Raw genomic sequence first — 18,738 nt, 5'->3', positions numbered from 1 at the left:
CCTCCTGCCTCTTCTCTGGTCCCAGGACGAGCTCTTCACCGCCCCTCCAGCAGAGCGACTAAAAGCACAGGCCTCAGGGGCTTCTGTTTCAAGTCTGACTTTGACCCTTAGTTGTGTGACCTTGGACGAGCTCCTTCTCAAGTCTCAGTTTACTCACCCACATCTCGTGAGGATTAAACGAGATAATCCATTAAAGCCCCAAGTTGGGCGCACCTCAAATGCTCATAAATTCAGGCTGCCGTCCGCCCCCTCCCTGGCCTTCTTCTGGGGGGTGGGGGTTCTTCAGCCCTGTTTACCCAGCAGTGGTGCTGGCTCTCCCTGAGCTGCCCGTGAACAGCAGTGCGAGCATCGAGGCTCATCGACAGTCACTTTTATTGAGAGCTATAGTTTCAAGAACAAACCACAAAAATAATGCTTTGCATTGGTGTCTGGGATTTTGCAGAGAGGAGCCTAGGATGGGGCTGGCCCCCTAACCTCCAGACCGACCAATGACCTTCTGTATCCACTTCTTCAGGCGGAACACATGTGTGTAGAAGCCATATTTTCCATTTCGGTCGCAGCCTTCACCCCATGAGACGACGCCTATCTGATACCAGCGGTTGTTAAAGGGGTTCTGAGGAAGAAACATGGCATTTCCAATAGGGCCAAGTCAAGGCAGTGTCAGTATTACCCTGTCAGGCAACTTTCTGAAAACTGGGGTCCCTCCTCACCCACCCCACCCCCCACAAGATCTCCCCACCAGCTCCTGGCCTTTAGAGCAGCTTACCTTCATGACAAAAGGTCCCCCACTGTCACCTTCACAAGCATCCCCTCGTCTCCCTTCATCGGGCTTGAAACCTTGAGACAGACATCAGCACTGAGGAGCGTGGCTCAGACTCCAGCTGCTCCCCTTCAAGCAACACTGCTGGAGAGTATCTGCTTGACCCCTTCGAGGCATCCTTGACTCCTCATTTCCTCACCCACACGTCCAATCCTTTAGCAAATCGTGTCAGCTCCATCGTCAACATAATCCCAAATCCAACCCCTTCTCACCACTTCCACCCCAGGGCACACATCACTCGTATTCTCCCCTGAACCTCTGGTTTCCTCTAATCCTACTTTCACTCACCTACAAGCCATTCTCCATCCAACAGGCAGAATGACTTAAAAAATACGTTCGACTTACAGGTAGCTGAAGATAATGGCAGCTGCTTTTATCCAACTCTCCCCACATATCATCCGCAAACAATACGGAACAACACAAACAACGACAAAAGCTACACACACAAAAATACATCTTCAACATAACTAGAATACAGACAACACCCAAACTTCAAATCAACTTAATATATTTAATGTGCACATGATATTAAAACTTATACGGAGATGAAGATGGAAAAATGTCTACCTGATAACAGAAGTGGGTGCAATTGAATTACGAATCTTGTAAATAACCCCAAATCTACAAAATGAATAGATGAAAACTAAATAGGTCCATCCAAAGATACTACAGGAAAACAAAAAAATAAGAGTTGAAAACACCTCAGCTAATAAAACCTCTCGCCCAAAACACAACCATGAAACAGAAGAACACTGGAACTGAATTAAATTTTCTCAAGCAAATTTTTGGGATGGGACAAAACACCTTGAATCAGAAATTCAAAAATTAAAAATAACTGACAAACAGTGGGAAGAAATGCAAAGCAGAAAGTGGCCAGAATGGAACTTTCTCAGACCAAAGAAATGTGAGTCCCTCAGGAAGAAAAACAAAACAATGGAAGAGAACTAACATTTATCCAAGAAAACTTCACAGAAATAAAAGATTGAATGTACATATTAAAAGGATCTACTGGGTACCTGGCGGAACTGACCTGAAACACTCAACTCTGAGATATAACCTAATATATCCTAATAAAACTGTTAGACTCCAAAGATGAAGAAAAAACCTCCAGGCCCCCAAGCAAAGAGACGAAATACCTTGCGAGGTCCAAAGAATTACACTGGCATCAGACTTCTCAAAAACAACATATGAAGCAAAGAACGATAAAGCCATATTTTCAAAATTCAAGGTAGGAAAACATGAACCATGGTTTTATTTCCCACCAGGCTGACCTCCAGGGGTCAGGGCTACGGAAAAACAGTTATGAACATAGAAGAATTCAGGAAATCCTGCCCCCATCCCCCTTCTTGAAGAATCTCCTAGGGGGCAAGCTTGATCAACCAAGAGATGAATGCTGATGAACAAGTCAAAAAATGCAACAGAAAATATAGGTGGAGAAGAGAAAGAGGCAAGGAAACTCACTGATTGTCGTGTAGCCGATAGGTGAGACTTACGATTAAAAGGTTCTATAAGGAAATAAGGGACTAAGGGCATTTCAAAAAGGGGTAAGCCCAAAGATAATCAGTAGAACAAAAACACGAACCTTCCTAAATATGTTAAACTTTTTTTTTTTTGAGGAAGATTAGCCCTGAGCTAATATCTGCCACCAATCCTCCTCCTTTTGCTGAGGAAGACTGGCCCTGAGCAAACATCCGTGCCCATCTTCCTCTACTTTATATGTGGGATGCCTACCACAGCATGGCTTGACAAGCGATGCCAAGCCCACACCCAGGATCCAACCTGGTGAACCCCGGGCCACCAAGAAGCAGAACATGTGAACTTAACCGCTGTGCCACCGGGCCAGCCCCTGTAAAACTTTTTTAAGAAGAATGATCACAGAGGGAAGAAACACAACAAATGAAACATAATACACATAATGACAAAATAACAGGAGAGCTAATACTAATCCTATCAATCACATCAATAAATATGAATGGGTGTGACTCACTTATTAAAAAAGGAAAGGATTTTTAAACTAACTCACAAAGCAAGCCCCAACTGTGCTACGTAAGAGACAACAAAGTGACTCGCAGAGGTGAAAACCACAGGGGTGGGGAGGATATATATTAGGTGAGTGGAAAAAACTAGAGAACAGGGACAGAGGTCCTGAAATGGAAAATAACTTAAGGAAGGACACTTTCAATGTCAAAGCCACAATTCACAGTGAACAAATAGCAGTTATGGATATCTCACCAAATAACAGCAACCACGTTTATAAAGTAAAAGACCACAGGCAATGCAGGGAGACAGAGAGAAATACAATAACAGAATTTAACACACCCAACGCAGTGCAAGACAGATCAAGTGAACTGAAAATAAATAAGGACATAAACGACCTAAATAACAAGTACATGTACGGATATATATCAAACTTTACACGCAGGTAATAGAGAACACACCTACACACCTCCAGCACATGCGACATTCTCAGAAATTGATCAGACAGCTCTCTGTCAGAAAAAAGTCAGTTATACAAAGCAGAAATATTACAGATACCCTCTGATTGCCATATAGCAAAGCTCAAAATTATTAACAAAATCAAAATAAAAACAGGCCCTCCCATCTGGAAATTTAAAACCACCTATTAACTCTTGGATGAGAGAGTACACTGAAATTACAAAATTTCTAAAAAATAATGATAATGAAAACACTACATAGTGTTTTCTATGAACAGAGAAAAATGCACAGCCCTTCTCAAAAATCAAAGATCAAAAATAAATTAACCAAACTGTCAACTCAAAAGAAAGAAAACAGTAAAGTAAACCAAAAGAAAGCATAAGGAAAAAAATTTTTAAGATAAAAGCAGGAAATAATAAGGTACAGAATAAAAAAACAATAGGCCCAATTAATAAGTCAAATTCCTAGGTATTTTTTGGTTTTTTTGCAACCACTAGCTAATTTACTCAAGAAAAATAAGGGAGAAAACACAAATATATAAAATAAGGTGACAAAGAGAAAAAAAATCATAAGAGAATACATTGCAGCACTTCAAAAAGATACAATATAGACTTGAACAAATAGGAAGACTTTTTTTTTTTTTTTTTTTTTGCTGAGAAAGATTCGCCCTGAGCTAACATCTGTGCCAATCTTCCTCTATTTTGTACGTGGGCTGCTGCCACAGCTTGGCCACCGCCAAGTGGTGTAGGTCCATGCCAGGAACTGAACCGGAACTGCCAAAGCAGAGTGCACCAAACTTAACCACTAAGCCACACGGCCAGCCCCTGGGAAGACATTTCTTGTCCTTGGATAGAATGACTCAACATCAAGAAGATGACAGTTCTCCCTAAATTAATTTATAAATTTAACATAATCCCAATAAAAATACCCACCAGCTTTTTCATGGAGCTAGACAAGTTGATATCAAAGTTCATATGGAAGGACAAACATGTAAGGATTGCCAAGAAAACACTAGAAAAGGAAAACTATGAGACACCACAAGCCCTACCAGATATTAAAACATACGCTAAAGCCTCTATAATTAAAACAAGACAGAGTTTTAGCAGAATAGACAAACAGACAAACAGAATGGAATGTCTTCAAATAGAAACAGACTAAGTACACAGAGAAACTTGTATGTGATAAAGGCGACATCTCAAATCACTGGGGCAAAGATAGAATTTTTAATAAGTGGTGTAGGGACAGCTGGTTAGCCACTTGGAGAAAGATAAATTAGATCCATACTTCACATCATACGCACGAATAAACTCCAATAGACTCAGAGATCTAAGTGTAGAAAAAGGAAACCAGGGGCTGGCCCCATGACCGAGTGGTTGAGTTTGCGCGCTCCGCTTCGGTGGCCCAGGGTTTCGCTGGTTCGGATCCTGGGCGCGGACATGCCACCGCTCATCAAGCCATGCTGAGGCAGTGTCCCACATGCCACAACTAGAAGGACCCACAACTAAAAATATACAACTATGTACCGGGGGGCTTTGGGGAGAAAAAGGAAAAAATAAAATCTTTAAAAAAGAAAAAGAAAAAGGTAACCGAGTACTAGAAGAAAACATGAGTGAATTTCTCTATGACCTGCGGATAAGGAAGGTTTTCTAACTCATCCTCAAAATCCAGGTGCAATACAATAAAATACTAATAAACTTGAATACATAAAAAAATTTTAATTGGATGGCAAAAAAATTACAAAGGTTGAAAAATGAACAAATGGGGAGAAAATATTTGCAACGTATATCACAAACAAAGGCCTAATATCACTAGTATATGAAGAACTCTAAAAAACCGGCTGGAAAGGGAGGAAAAATGGGCAAAAAACATGAAGAGACAATTCATTAAAAAGTTATATAAATCATTTTTTATCATTTTGTATCAAAAATGATACAAATCATTAAAAATGATATAAAAATGGGCACTAAGCATATAAAAAGATGTTCATTTGCAAAATATTGGAAACAATCTAAACCCCATACACAAGAAACGGTTGAATAAACTGTGGTACATCCACATAATGGAGTATAAAGTGGCTATAAAATTTTACTTTAAGGAAAAACTCTATATCCCATATGGAATGAATTTCCAGGATACACCAAATGAAAAAAGCAAAGTACTAACTTTAACTTAACTGGTGGCGCAGCGGTTAAGTGCCCACGTTCCACTTCGGCAGCCTGGGGTTCACCAGTTCGGATCCCGGCTGCGGACATGGCACCGCTTGGCAAAGCCATGCTGTGGCAGGCGTCCCACCAAAATAAATAAATAAATAAATAAATAAAGCAAAGTACAAAAGAATATCTATAGTATTGCCACCCTGTGTGTAAGAAAGGGGAAATAAGAAAATATACACGTGTCTGCTCATTTATGCAAAAAGAAACCCAGGAAGGATAAATGACAAACTCCCAAGAGTGATTAACTACAGCCCTGGATGAAACGGACTCAAAGGACGGGGCGGGAACGGGACAGGTGGGGGAGGGGAGAGTCTCCTGTCTGAGTGTACCTGTTATAAACGGTCTTTCAGAACCACGTTATACTCCAAAATAAACAAACATGTTTGTGTGTGTATATATATACACATACATACAATGGAATACTACTCAGTCATAAAAGAAGATGAAATTGTGCCATTTTCGACAACACTGATAGGCCTTGTGGGTATTATACTAAGCAAAATAAGTCAGAGGGAGAAAGCCAAATACCATATGATTTCACTCATATGTGGAAGATAAACACACACACAGATTGGTGGTTACCAGAGGGGAGGGGGAGGGGGGTGGCGAGAGGGCTAAAGGGGCACGGGTGCACAGTGACGGATGGCAGCTAGATTTTGGTGGTGAACACGATGTAGTATACACAGAAGTTGAAATATAATGATGTGCCCCTGAAATGTATATAATGTTATAAACCAGTGTTACCTCGATAAAAAAATTAAATAAAAAATAAAGACAACAAAGGTGGGAAAGGGCACCCCAAATTGAATACAATCAGAAACAAATGAGCCCAACAGTATTTTAAATAAATAACACAGAGAAGGGGGGAAAAAAGAACTAAGCCACGCCACTTTTGGACACAGCATTTCGACTGTATCGTCAGGGCAGAGACAGAAACAGCTGTGAAGAAGGGTGGACTCCAGCCCGTAGGACCGTGGGTGATAAGACTCCGAACTGCGTGTCCTAGCGCTGAGCAAGCAAGCAAATATGTTACAGACGCGGGGAGTCAGCCATCTCACCGCCAACAGACAGAGAGGAAATATGGAAAGAGAGAATCTAAAATGCATCCTGTTGGACAGCAGTGGGAGGTTTCAGTATGAACTCACGGTGATGGGTAGGAAGATAAATAGACAGGAAAATAGTTATAGATGTCGGTGTTTGCGTAACACACATACTGTCCACTTCTGTCCACTGAGAGGACCTAGAAGCAGTGAGACCCCAGGAGCGCTGTGCACCCCTACCACCCCGATCTTGGTTTCTAACTATTACTCTCCACTAGAGAAAGACAGGACGAACCCGGAGCATCTGTGCCAAGAGTAAGAAAGGACTCAGAGAGTGACAGGGACATCGCCAAAGTCACAGAAGCCAGGTTGCAAGGCCTCCCACTGGCCAAGCCTGGGGTAATTTGAACATCGGAATAAGTAATGATGGTAGAACAAAGTAAGGACCGTGAGTCCACACTGATAGAAGGAAAGAAAGGAAACGTGTGCCCTACAACAACGTGATAACTAGTAACTGTAGACACAACGACAGAATTAGAAAGGCACCATCCGGCAGCCACCACAGCAGGGACAACGATTTGATGAGAAACAGGATGGACAGTATCCAAGAATCTCCTCACAAGATATGTATTGGTCACAAATTGGAAAACAGAACTTGATAGTGAGAAACCTGGCAGATGCAGACGCCACCTTCACCAGGGGGTCAGAGTTAATCTCAGCAGTTATGGGACAAATCGACATCACGTGCCTGCTAATGGCCCTGAGGACACAGCCCTTAGCCCAAATGTGACCATTAGACAAACCCAAAGTGACGGCCGATCCACAGAATCACTGGCCTGTACTCATCAACTATGTCAAGGTCATGAAAGGCACAGAAAGATTGACAACTAAGCATAATGGCTGATCCTGGATTGAATCCCGGATGAGAAAAACTTTTTCTCTTCTGCTATAAAAGACATCAGTAAGTAGGACAATCGGAAAACATTTGAATAAGCTCTACAAATTAGATAACGGTACTACATCATTATTAATTTCTTGATTTAATAATTGCACAGTGGTTATGTAAGAGAACATTCTTAGTTTTTTGAAAATACTCAAGTACATGGGTAAAAGGCACCATGTGTACAATACACTCTCAAACAGTGTGTGTAGAGAGGAACACACACACACACACACACAAAGCGGGGGAGCAGACTCTGGATGAGGATGTACAGGAATTCTTTGTGTTATTTTTGCAACTTTTCTGTGAGTCTAAAATTATACTAAAATTTTTTAAAATTAACTGTTAGGCCATTTATTTACCCACCTCAGACCCGCCAATAACGTCCCCTGTCACTCCACACACGCCAAAGTCCTCAAGGCCTCGGGGAAGTGCCCGTCCTCTGCTGCCCACGTCTCTCCCCCTGCCTACTGCTGCGGGTCCTGTGTTTACTGCCCTCCAGCCACACAGGCCTCCCTGCTCGTCCTCAGACACTCCCAGCAGTCTCCCACCTCAGGGCCTTTGCGCCTGCTGTCCCCTCAGCCTGGAGTGGCTCACTCCTTCACTTCTTTGAGTCTCTGCTCAAACACCACCTTCTCAGAGAGGGCTTTTCCAACCACTCTATTTAGAAGATCAACCCTGGCCCCATCTCTCCCTCCCCCACTCTGCTTCCTTTTCCTCCCTAGCAGCGATGGCTATTCTACATCTGTTTATTGACCCTCCCTCCTTCTAGAAAAGCAGCTCTCCGAGGACACAGGCATTGTCTATCTGGGTCCTTGTTGCATACCCTAGAATACCGCCTGGATCCTAGTGGGCATTCAGTAAATGTTTGCTGAATGACTGAATGATGAGCGGCTTTTCCTCCAGCCAGGCCTTCTTGCTGCTCTCTGGGCTCACGTACACTGACAACTTCCGCCGGGACCACCACCAGTCACAGAGAGCCTGACACTTTCTGTACGCTACCTTTTAACCCTCACACAACCTTATGGGATGGAGGTTCTATCTCCATTTTACAGACGAAGAAACGGAGCCTCCAAGAGGGTTAGCAACTTTGCCCAAACTATATGGCTCATGCGTGACTGGAGCCGGGCCCTGAACAGGCCTGTGCCCTCTACGTGTCTCCGCGCCCCGCCCCCTGCCCCCCAAGCCCGGCTGCTCCCTCGGCCGAGCCGCGCCCGGGGGACTTGCCAGCACAGAACATGTTGTCGGTGATGCGGATGCGGGTGGAGGCCTTGCAGACTGAGTGCTCCACGATGGGCAGGTTCACGACCTGCAGGACGCTGGGCTGCACCTCTCCGATGTGGCCCGTCCACGTCTCCTTCAGGTTGCCCCAGCCCGTCACCCGCCCTTTGTATCCAGCGTGGAACAATCTTTGGGGGAGGGAGAAGGACCCAGTGAGAACCGACTCCTCCAGGAGCCTCCGAGCCCCGACCCCGTCCCTCTGCGCCCTGAATTGAGAACAGCAGAGAGCGGGAACTTGTGGGGTTACTCCAAGACGCCGAGGCCCGGAAGGCAGCCCAGGCCCCCGGCCACCCCACCTGGTTGTGGTCTCCTTGTCGGGGAGGCACACGGGGTGGACGTGGTCGCTGAACGCAATGGGCCTCCTGAGCTTCAGGAGGGCGATGTCCCGGTCCAGGTTGTCCCTCCAGTTGTACTTGGGGTGGATATAGATCTTTTCCAGCATGGAGATCTTTTCAACACCTCGCTCGTACCTGCGCAGAGGCCAACAGAGACGGAGAGCGGGAGGCCACCCAGTGAGGGACAGCCAGTGTCCTGAGCAAGGAAACTGCGGGCCCTCAGGGTCTGGAGTCAGGCTGAGCAGCGAGGGGAGAGGGCTGGCTCCTGCCTTGCCGCCCCCTGGCAGCTTCCCCCCGGCCTGAAGTTGCACGGGCTTCGGAATCAAACAGCCCAGGCAGGTGGGGGGACGCAGGCGGTGGCCTCCACTCAGAGTCACACCTGGGTCATGTCCTGGAGCCTCGAGGGCAGGCCAGGGTTTTGCTGTCTGCAAAGTCTTAGTTTCTCTGTCCCCACTTCCGAGCTGTGATGAGCACGCGGCCAAATGGACTTTGCAGCAGACTGCTGGGTTTTCTGCAGCCATCTCCCACGTGCCCCAGAGTCACCAGAGCCCTCACAGTCACTCTGGAGGACTCAGACCCCTGCCAGACACCCACGGGCCTCCAGTTCTGTACCTGGTGCGGGAGTGCTTGCCAATGCGCACCAGAAGGTCATTCTCAGTGAAGTTCTTGTCCCAAGGCGGGTACAGGAGACAGTGGGCAGCTGTGAGCACCCAGCGGTCACTGATGAGGCTGGCCCCACACAGCAGCTCCTGAGGACTCTTCCGGAAAATCATTACCTGCCTGGGAGGGGGGGTGGGAAGCATTAGGAGCTGGGGGGCTGCCCTTCCACCGGCCCTAAAGTAGAAGGTCCCAGGCTTAAGAAGTAACTGGACAGAGCTGCCAGCTGCGCCCAGACCCCAGCTCAACCTGGCCTCCCTTGGGGACTGAGACATATGTGATACCGAGGGGCTGCCTCATGCTTTTTGCACCCTTTCCCAGCTTCTTCCAGTCCAGAGTTTGCACAGCTTTGCACAGCTCTGGGGTGAGAACTGGATTCAAGTCCGGCTGTGCAAACCATCACTTTGGCAAGTCACTTAACCTCTCTGAGCCTCAGCTTCGCCATCTGCATATGAGAAGTAATAAACCCAATCTCGAAAGATGCTGTGAGGATTCAGTGAGATGTTGGCGCTCCACTATCCTCGCTGTGCCCAGGCCTGCGAAGGCAGAGAAGTCTCCGGGGCCAGGGACCAGGGTGGGAGCGGACTGCATGCCCCGCCAGCCAGTGAAGGTAGCGCCAAGTGGGGACCCACCAGGGTGCGAGGCCCAGCTCGGCGTCCCAGCCCTCCACGATGCGCCCGTCAATGTAGGAATCCAAAAGCTCCTTTTCCGTTTTGTCCTCTACAGACTTCTTCTCGAACAGAGGCCGCAGCCCACAGTCTGCAGAGCAAGCCGGACGTGAGGAGCCAAGCGCAGAGCCCTGCCCGGAGGCCCCCCGCCCCCCAATGCTGCCTCACCTGCCTCCCCAGAGCCGAAGGTCTTCACATCAAAGAAGAGCGGGAAGTCCTCGTCAGTGGTGCGTCCCTCGATGGGCGCGTCCGGGTCCTCGCCGAACTGGTCTTCCGCCTCCTCATCCAGTGGATCCTCTGCAGGGACCCAGGCACTGGCTGGGGCTGGGCTGGGCCATTCCTCACCCACCCCCGAGAGCTCCCCAAGCCCCCAGCCACCTTGGAAGCCATGAGTTGTAGAGGCTAAGATCCCAAGTGCACCTGGGTTACTAGGGAACTTAACCTCCTGGGCCTCAGTTTACTCAGCTGTAAAATGGGGCTAGGACTGCCCCACATGGCTGATGTGAGGCTGTCACGAACACACGCACAGCACGTGTGGAAGCCTTCCATCAGGAAGGCACTGTCCTCCTCGCTCCCCCTCGGCTGTGTCCTCTGTCTCAGCCCCCTCCCACCCTGCCCTCTCACCGCAGTAGTTGAGGTCGCAGTACTCGAAGAAACCAGGCTTCCCTGCCACGTAACACCACACGCCCTCCTCGTCCCCGTCTGGGTTGCGGCAGAAGTTCTCCACCAGCTTCACCTCCCGGTTGAAGTCCTGGTCCTTGCTCAGGGCCTCGGCATCACTGCTGGCCCAGACCAGGCAGGGGGACCCATGTGTGGTCACTGCTAGGCGACCTTGGTACTGCTGGCCACGATCAGGGACACATGACTCCAAGGAAGGTGACAGATTCTTCGTGGAGCTGGAGTATGGGGTCAGCTGCGCAGTGACGCCGTGCCCACCTGGCAGGAGAGGAGGCAGAGGAGCAGAGGGTGGGACCACATGGGGAGCCAGACGCACAGGATTTGAATTCCCACCTTGCCGCCTTCTTCCTATGTGACCCCAGGCAGCTTACCCTCTCTGAGCTTCAGTTTGGTTGCCTATCAAGGGGGTTCCTAGTGCTGTGCTTGCAGGGTTGTCGAGAGATTTAAGCAAAACATATGCCGTAACTGTCAGGTGCATCATAAGCCAGAGATAGTAACCAGGTTTCACCTCCTGGGCTATCTCTAATCTATTGGTAGCAACTGCCTGGAGTTTGTTTTGTTTTGTTTTTTGGTGAGGAAGAGTGGCCCTGAGCTAACATCCCTGCCAATCTTCCTCTCTTTTGTGTATGGGATGCCGCCACAGCATGGCTTGATAAGTGGTGCTAGGTCCACGCCAGAGATCCAAACTGGCAAAGCCTGGGCCACCAAAGTGGAGTGCGCAAACTTAATCACTACGTGCTGCTAGGCCAGCCTCCTGCGTGGAGTTTTGAAAGGATTCTGTTTTCATAGGGGCACAGCAGAAAAAATAGCTGAAAAGACTGAGCACAACCACGCGGGCAGTCGATCAATTTCAGCATGCTGCTACATATTTATCATCGGCCTGTGTGCATGTGCACACGTGTACAGGGCGGGCTTGGTAAATAAAGCTGCTTTTGTTACCAGGATCGATAACGTGCTCTGAGACCAGTCCCTGGATCAAACACTGAGTCCAGTGCAGATGCATGAAGAAGAATCCAGCCCACGTTTGGTAGATTGATTCCTGGCACTAATTCTTTCCCCTGCCTGCATCCTCATCCTTTGCCTTGTGATTTCACGGGCAAAGGTGTACTTCTCCACCTCTTGACTTTGGCCTTGACTACGTGGCTCGCTCTGGCCAATGGAACGTGGGCAGGACTGAGTGTCAGTTCTGAGCCTTGGCCTTAAGACACGTGGTGTGTTTCTGCTCACTGTTTCATACGTCTGCCGCCACCATGGGAAGCCGGTGCCTTTCAGCCTCAGCCTCAGCATGAGAACAGTGTGGAGCAGACTCCACAGGGAGCCAAGCTCAGCTGGACTCCTCGTTTGAAGCAGAGGCACAGCTGCCATCTGCAGAGCCCACAGACGCGTGAGATCAGCAGAGCCGCCCCAGCCGCCCCTCAGACACGTAAGGACCAAATGCTGATGGGTGTATGCCCCTGAGCTTTTGTGGCTGTTTGAGATTTTGTGGGGTTTGCAGCATTATTGTGGCTACAGCTAACTGACACATCACGGGAAATAACGACGACCGGATCATTCAGGGATGGACTGTCTGAGGCCTGCTCTGTGATGCCCAGAAAAGGGCCTGTGGACTGAACTGCTTAGGGAGGGCTTCCTGGAGGAAGAGCGTCTCAGGCAGCAAGGAACGAGCCACAGCTTGGGTCATAAGGGAGCGAAGACTGGGGAGGGAGAGCAGGAGGCTGGAAGCCAACTCTCTCTGGTCTCCTGACTTTACTGGCTGACAGGCCCAACTACGTTGGAGATGACTAACCCCTGCTTGAAGGGAGCAGGATCTGGGTTCCCATCCCAGGCTGCCAGGCCCCATGAAGACCCCTGGACCTTGGCCATGGTCTGCCTAGTCACCCCCAGCTCACCACACACGGGGATGCTGCACTCCTCCCTCCGCACGGTGGGGTCCGTGGTGTAGCACCAGGGCCCGGAAGAGCTGCCATCCGGGTTGCGGCAGAAATTCTCCTGCAGGTCGGCCCCAGGGTGGGTGGTGCAGTTGATTCTGGAATAGGAAATTTCTCAGCAGGAGGCCATGCCTCGCCCACCCTCATGTCTTCTTGCCCCCGTTCTCAGCCTGCTGGCAGACAGGCCTGCCCATCACTCACTCGGGCTTGTGTGGGTAACGACTCCTCCACAGCTGGCACTCGATGCCTGACCGGGTAAAGTTCACGTGCCCTCGGTAGTTCATACCCAGACCTTCGGCGCAGTTACCTGCAGAGACCCCAGCCCAGGTCTCTTACCCCACGAATTTGTCCCCTCTAACACATCCCCCTAGGATTTGTCCCTCTCTCCTAGCAAAGCTCTGTCTGTGCACCCCCTCCAAGCTTCCTCTGGTCCATGACCCTTAACCTGCACGTACTCAGCACCTCCTCTGCACCCTGCAGTTCTCCACTCCATTTAACAGTAATCACCAAATATTCACTGAGCACTCACCATGTGACTACCATGTGACAAGCACTGTGCCAGCTACTAAGGACATAGCAATGAATAAGATAGTCATAGTCAGGATAGGTCCCTGCCCTCATGGAGCTTATAGTCAGTGGCTCCTCATGGCCAGCAAGATGAGAAGGTGACCAAGGTCCTTCTAATTTGGCCCTGGTCTACCTGTCCTGTTATCTTAGCTCCTCATGCCTCAGGGCCTTTGCATATGTTGTTTCCTTCGCTTGGAATGCTCTCCTGTTTGTTCATCAGTGCATCCCACAAATCCAGGGAAAACTCAGCTTCTTCCAGGGAGCTGTCCCTGGTTCTGCCAGCAATATAAATGCCCCTTCTCCTGGAACAGACCATTGCCGGCGATTACTCTGAGGTTTTGCATTTTCGTTTTCCTATGAGATTGTGAGCTCCTTGATTCTCTTAAAATCCCAGCACTTGACATAGTGCCTGGCACATAGCAGGGACTTAGTGAAATGTTTGTTGAATAAGTTATTTAACAAGTGAAATTGTGGCCAGCGATTGACAAGTTCCACGTAGGAGGGCCTGTTGTCATCCTGAGGGTGTGTTCGGGATGCCATGGAGGAGCGAGGAGGCTCCAGGAAGCCTCAGCAAGTGGTGGCATTTGAACCAGTTCTTATGGATAGAGAGCTTTTCAGTAAATGGTGACGGTTGCTCCAGGGGAGGATGACAGAGTGAGCAAGGGCCAGGAAGTAGAAACTTCTTGGCGCGTTTAGAGAAGCGCTCACTGCCAGAGTAGCTGGGGCTCTGGGTTCCTGGTTGGTGCCATGGGAGACAAGCTAGAAGGGAAGGTTAAGGCCAGAGCCTACAAGTTCACCAGCCCAAGCAGCCCATGTGTTGTTCTGGAACACTGGGGAGCCACTCAAGGTTTTGGAGAATGAATATGACATCATTGGAGCTCTGCCCTGGGGACACGGGGAAGACTGACTGGCGAGGGCAGGGGCTCGAATGAGAATGTTAATTCATTATCCATTCATTTGTTCATCCAACATTAATCATCTCAGTTACGGCCAGGCACAGAGCCAAGTGTTCAACATATGTCCTTGACGGCAGGAACGGAAAGGCAACGTCAGATGCTAGAGACCCCCACGGCTGGGCCACAAGCCCTTACCCACGCTACTCTGCTCGTCTCCAGGCTGCCCCCCATATCCGCCCTACTCTGCTCGTCTCCAGGCTGCCCCCTCATATCTGCCCTACTCTGCTCGTCTCTAGGCTGCCCCTCATATCCTGCCCTCCACCCTCATGTTAGTTCCTCACCTTCCAGACATTCAACGAGCTTTTCTCGAGGTTTCCTCACCGACTCACAAGCTGGAAAAGACCCAGAAACACCTTTTGGATTGGGGTAGGGACAGGATGGGTTTGAGTAAAAGGTACACAGGACGACACTCAGAAACGGAGATGGACACACAGATAGACGGAAGGAAAGAGGGAAAGAGGGTGGGTGGCTGGGTAGATGACTGGAAAGAAGGAAAGAGTTTGGGTGGATAGGTGGGTGACTGAACAGACCAGAAGATTCTCTGGGGTAGCACGTTCTCTAACTGGGGTCCCCAGGACTCCCTCCCCAGGGCTCACCTGTGTACTTCGCCCAGAACGCTTCCTGAAAAACAAGGGCTGGCATGAGGCTGTGGCAGGATCCTGTTTCGTTTGGTTTTTAGTAACAAAACAAATAAGTCTTCTCCTTATACTTTCCTCTTTCCCTTCCCCTGGGCATGCAGGGGGCAGACTTTGGGGAGGTTTGTGGCAGAGTTTCCTACGTTTGTTTCCAAAAGCCCACGGCCGCTGAGAAGAGTATTCGAGGAGAGGGGGACTCCCCAGCCCACAACCAAGACTGAAAGGGAGTCCCCTGACTGCGGAAGCCTGGAGGAGAGGGGAGCATGGGGCCCCGGTGGGGGGCCCAGGTAGAGCCTCAAGGAAGGGAAAGGCAGCATGGGGCTCCCGGAACACTGAGCCCTCCACCCAGGGCTCCCGGCCTGGCCAAAGTCCCACCCCTAAGGGTGGCACAGAAGTATCCGAAAAGCTGAAGCCAAGAGGCCATGTAGGACAGGGCCAGGGGCTCCAGAGATCCCAGTGTAGATAGATGTCTGAGGACTGAGGAGGCCCCCTGATGTCCTGGAGCCTCATGGGTCCCCAAGACCTTGACACAGCCCAGGCATCAGGACCCCCAAGAAAGGTTGAGGTTGCTTCTCTTGGCAGCCTGGTGAAATGGGGCCCAGAGATGAAATAAAGTCATCAAGAGTTAAGGACTGCACTGTTCATTCCTCTCATTTGTGGCCCTAGAGTCAGGCCCCCTGAGAGGGACCCCTGGCCTCCCTCAGGGCAGCCCGGCGCTCACCGTGGCGCTGGAAGACTCCAGGGCCTCGAAGGCCTCCTCGTGGCTGCACTGCTCCTCCACGCACTCCCGCTCCAGGTCGCCCTCGCGCAGCTCCTCCAGGAAGCCGCTGTTGGCGCGGCGGACCCGCTGGAGCAGCGACAATGCGTGCGGAGGGGCCAGGAACACTGCAGTAGGAGAGGCACGGGACAGCGGCCTCAGGGAGTCAGGCTGTCTTGGCCACCGTCGGGGCAAGAAGCAAACCTGGCCTGCCCTGCTGGCTTCCGAAAGGGGATGTCTAGGATGGCGGCAGGACCCAAGAGGCTGCTAATGGTAGCCCACCAGCTCCCCTCCTTTCACTGGTCACCCCCAGCCCGCTCCCCGTATTGTAAGAGAAAAGCAGCCACTGTCCGTCCAGGCCTGAGCGCCCGCCTCCTTCCCTAAGCTGGATCCCATGGGCTGAGACCCATCTGGGGGGCCATTTCCATGGGCCCATATCCCTGTCTGTCCGTCTGTCCCAGGTTCCAAGCCCCCTTACCATGCTGGCTGTGCACAAGGCCAAACAGGGTAGCCAGGGCCAGGCAGCCAGGTAGCCACAGGCCGCGGACGTGCGCCATAGTGTGTCGGCTGCTGGGACTCTGAGGGTTCGTCCTGACCCCTCCAGGTTAATGTTGAACTAACATGAAGAAATCAGCCTAGAGGCAGAGGTCAGCGGGTCAGGGCCGTGGGGACAAGTGGATAGACAGTCCACCTCCACGTCCAGGGAGGCCAGGTCCTCCTGGGACGAGGGATGGATGGTCTGGGAGGAAGTCACAAAGGAAAACCAGTGTAACTACCATCGTCCAGCCCCTCCTGCCCTGAGACATGGGTCAACTTGGGCCTGTGTGGTCACAGGCTCTTCCTGAGGCCCCTGCCAATCCCACCATATGAAGATGGCTGCTTTAATCTCTGTGTGCCTCAGTTTCCTCATCTGTACAATCGGAATAGCACTTGGCGTGAGGACTAAGGGAGATTAGGAATGTAAAGCCCATGAAATACTACGAGTGCTTAATAGTCAGTAGACAGACGGATGTAAACCCATGGGGAGGTTTGTGGAATCACAACACACAGAAGAAAATAGAGATGAGGGTGCGGCCAGATGAGAGTGGCCCGCCCTGACCCAGGACACACTGGGGGCAGGGACGGCCAACATCTGCCCCAGCCTCTCAGCCACGGATGGAGGGTCCCACTTCCCCTTTCCCCTCTGGGAAGCTGTGGAGGTGTGCTTGTGTTGCGTGTCATGTGCCTGGGAGGAGGAGCCAGGCCCAGAACCCCTTGGGCCTCGGGTCTGCCCTCTCTTACCCCGGAACAGGGGCAGTCCAAATCCTCGGGTCTCTGCGGCAGGGCCTCACCCACGCCCCGCCCCCCCCTCCGCCCCCGCCTGTCTGCCCCTGGCCAGGCCTCGAGTGGCTGCTGTCCTACACTGCCCCTCGCCCAGCGCTGCTCCGTCCGTCCTCCATTTCCTGTTTGCGGTACACAAGGTAAATATTAGTCCTGGGTCTAATTAGGACAGAGGGACAAAGAGCAGGAACACAGGCAGCACAGGTTCTTGCCTTGCCCTCCCTCAGTCCTGGCCATTTGGCATCCGGACTGTAGTTGTGTACAATCTGGGAAGGTCACAGGGAGGGGCCGATGCTGAGCAGGGAAGAGAGAAGGCTGGCAGAGCACCGGGGACCAGGACTCTCAAGAATCAGCTTAATTCCCGGGTGGCCCCGTTCTTATATTTGTATATATTTATATTATGTATATATATTCCTATTTCCCTATATATTTTTTAATTGAGGTTTAACTTATATAAAATAAGGTTAAAACAAATCCTAAGTGTTTAACTCAGATTTTTAGGCATACACCCATCTAACACCACCCGATCATGAGAGGGAACATTTCCAGCCCCGACAGGCTCCTTCGTGTCACCCCTTAGATGACCACCACATAATCACTGTAGATCAGTTTTGCCTGTTTTTGAAGTTCACATGAATGGAAACCTACAGCGTTCGCCTGTTCGTGTCTGGCTTCCCTTGCTCAGCATGTCCCTGAGATTCATGCACGTGGTGTGCACCAGCACTCGTTCCTTTCAAAGCTGCGTAGTGTCTCACTGCATGAATAGAGCACATTTTATTTGTCCATTCATCTGTTGATGGGCATTCGGATTCATTTCCAGTTTGGGCTGTAATGAGCAACGTTGCCATGAATACTTGTGCACAAGTCTCTTGGTGTAGACAAGCACTTATTGCTGTTGGGCATATGCCCAGGGGTGGCTTTGCAGGGTCACAGGGCAGGCATGTTTTGCTTAAGTCGCTCTGACAAATAGTTGTCCCGAGTGGCTGTACCAGCTCCCACTCCCGCCAGCAAGGTTTGAGAGTCCCAGCTGCTCATGTCCCCAACAACCCTCTACATTGTCCATCCATTTCACATTAACCATTTGGACAGACGTGTAGGTGCGTCTCACTGTGGTTTTACTTTGTATTTCCTGTTGACTAATGACATTGAGCCTGCTGTTTTTTGGGGGGTGGGAGGGAGTGGAATGCTAAAAACATCTCACTTCACTAATTTCTTAAAAAATGACATATTGAGTAAGGGAAGGGAGGGCTCCTGAGAAGAGGAGAGGAGAGAGGTGTGGCTTTATCCTTCCTGCCTCCAGGCAGGTGGTCCTCCCTTGCCTGAGGACCAGCTTGGGCCAGAGCTGACTCAGCCTGGAGACGGAGAAGAGGCGAGAAGCGGGGGTGTTGGCGGGAGAAGAAATCACCTAACACACAGCACCTCTTCTACTGAGGAACAGGGGCCTGCTGACTGCTGCCTTGTTCCCCGGCCGTCAGAAACCCCAATCCTGACAGACAAGCATCACAGC

General features: G+C 50.2%; 1 protein-coding gene across 1 annotated transcript; it reads right to left on the bottom strand.

Moving 5' to 3' along the window:
• Window positions 1-355: 355 nt before the first annotated feature.
• Window positions 356-18,680, bottom strand: F2 (coagulation factor II, thrombin). The gene is made up of 14 exons (XM_001490842.7): window positions 16,390-18,680; window positions 15,876-16,039; window positions 15,116-15,140; window positions 14,801-14,851; window positions 13,198-13,303; window positions 12,958-13,094; window positions 11,015-11,326; window positions 10,559-10,687; window positions 10,355-10,481; window positions 9,678-9,845; window positions 9,027-9,200; window positions 8,677-8,858; window positions 767-837; window positions 356-613 (listed from the first exon to the last, which is right to left on the bottom strand). The coding sequence occupies exons 1-14, from the start codon at window positions 16,466-16,468 to the stop codon at window positions 470-472; spliced, it is 1,869 nt and encodes a 622-aa protein (XP_001490892.4). The 5' UTR covers window positions 16,469-18,680; the 3' UTR covers window positions 356-469.
• Window positions 18,681-18,738: the final 58 nt, after the last annotated feature.

Source organism: Equus caballus, chromosome 12 (genome assembly GCF_041296265.1).
Source record: "Equus caballus isolate H_3958 breed thoroughbred chromosome 12, TB-T2T, whole genome shotgun sequence".
Lineage (NCBI taxonomy): Eukaryota > Metazoa > Chordata > Mammalia > Perissodactyla > Equidae > Equus > Equus caballus.
This window is presented reverse-complemented; position numbering and strand designations above follow the sequence as displayed.

Bases quoted from the DNA above. Each gene is read 5' to 3' on its own strand.
- F2 (XM_001490842.7), bottom strand. From the start codon at position 16,468: ATGGCGCACGTCCGCGGCCTGTGGCTACCTGGCTGCCTGGCCCTGGCT. The intron at 14,852-15,115 runs GTGAGCCCTGGG...GGTCTTTTCCAG, and splicing joins GTTCTGGGCGAAGTACACAG to CTTGTGAGTCGGTGAGGAAA. The intron at 8,859-9,026 runs GTGGGGTGGCCG...CCTCCCCCAAAG, and splicing joins GACAAGGAGACCACAACCAG to ATTGTTCCACGCTGGATACA.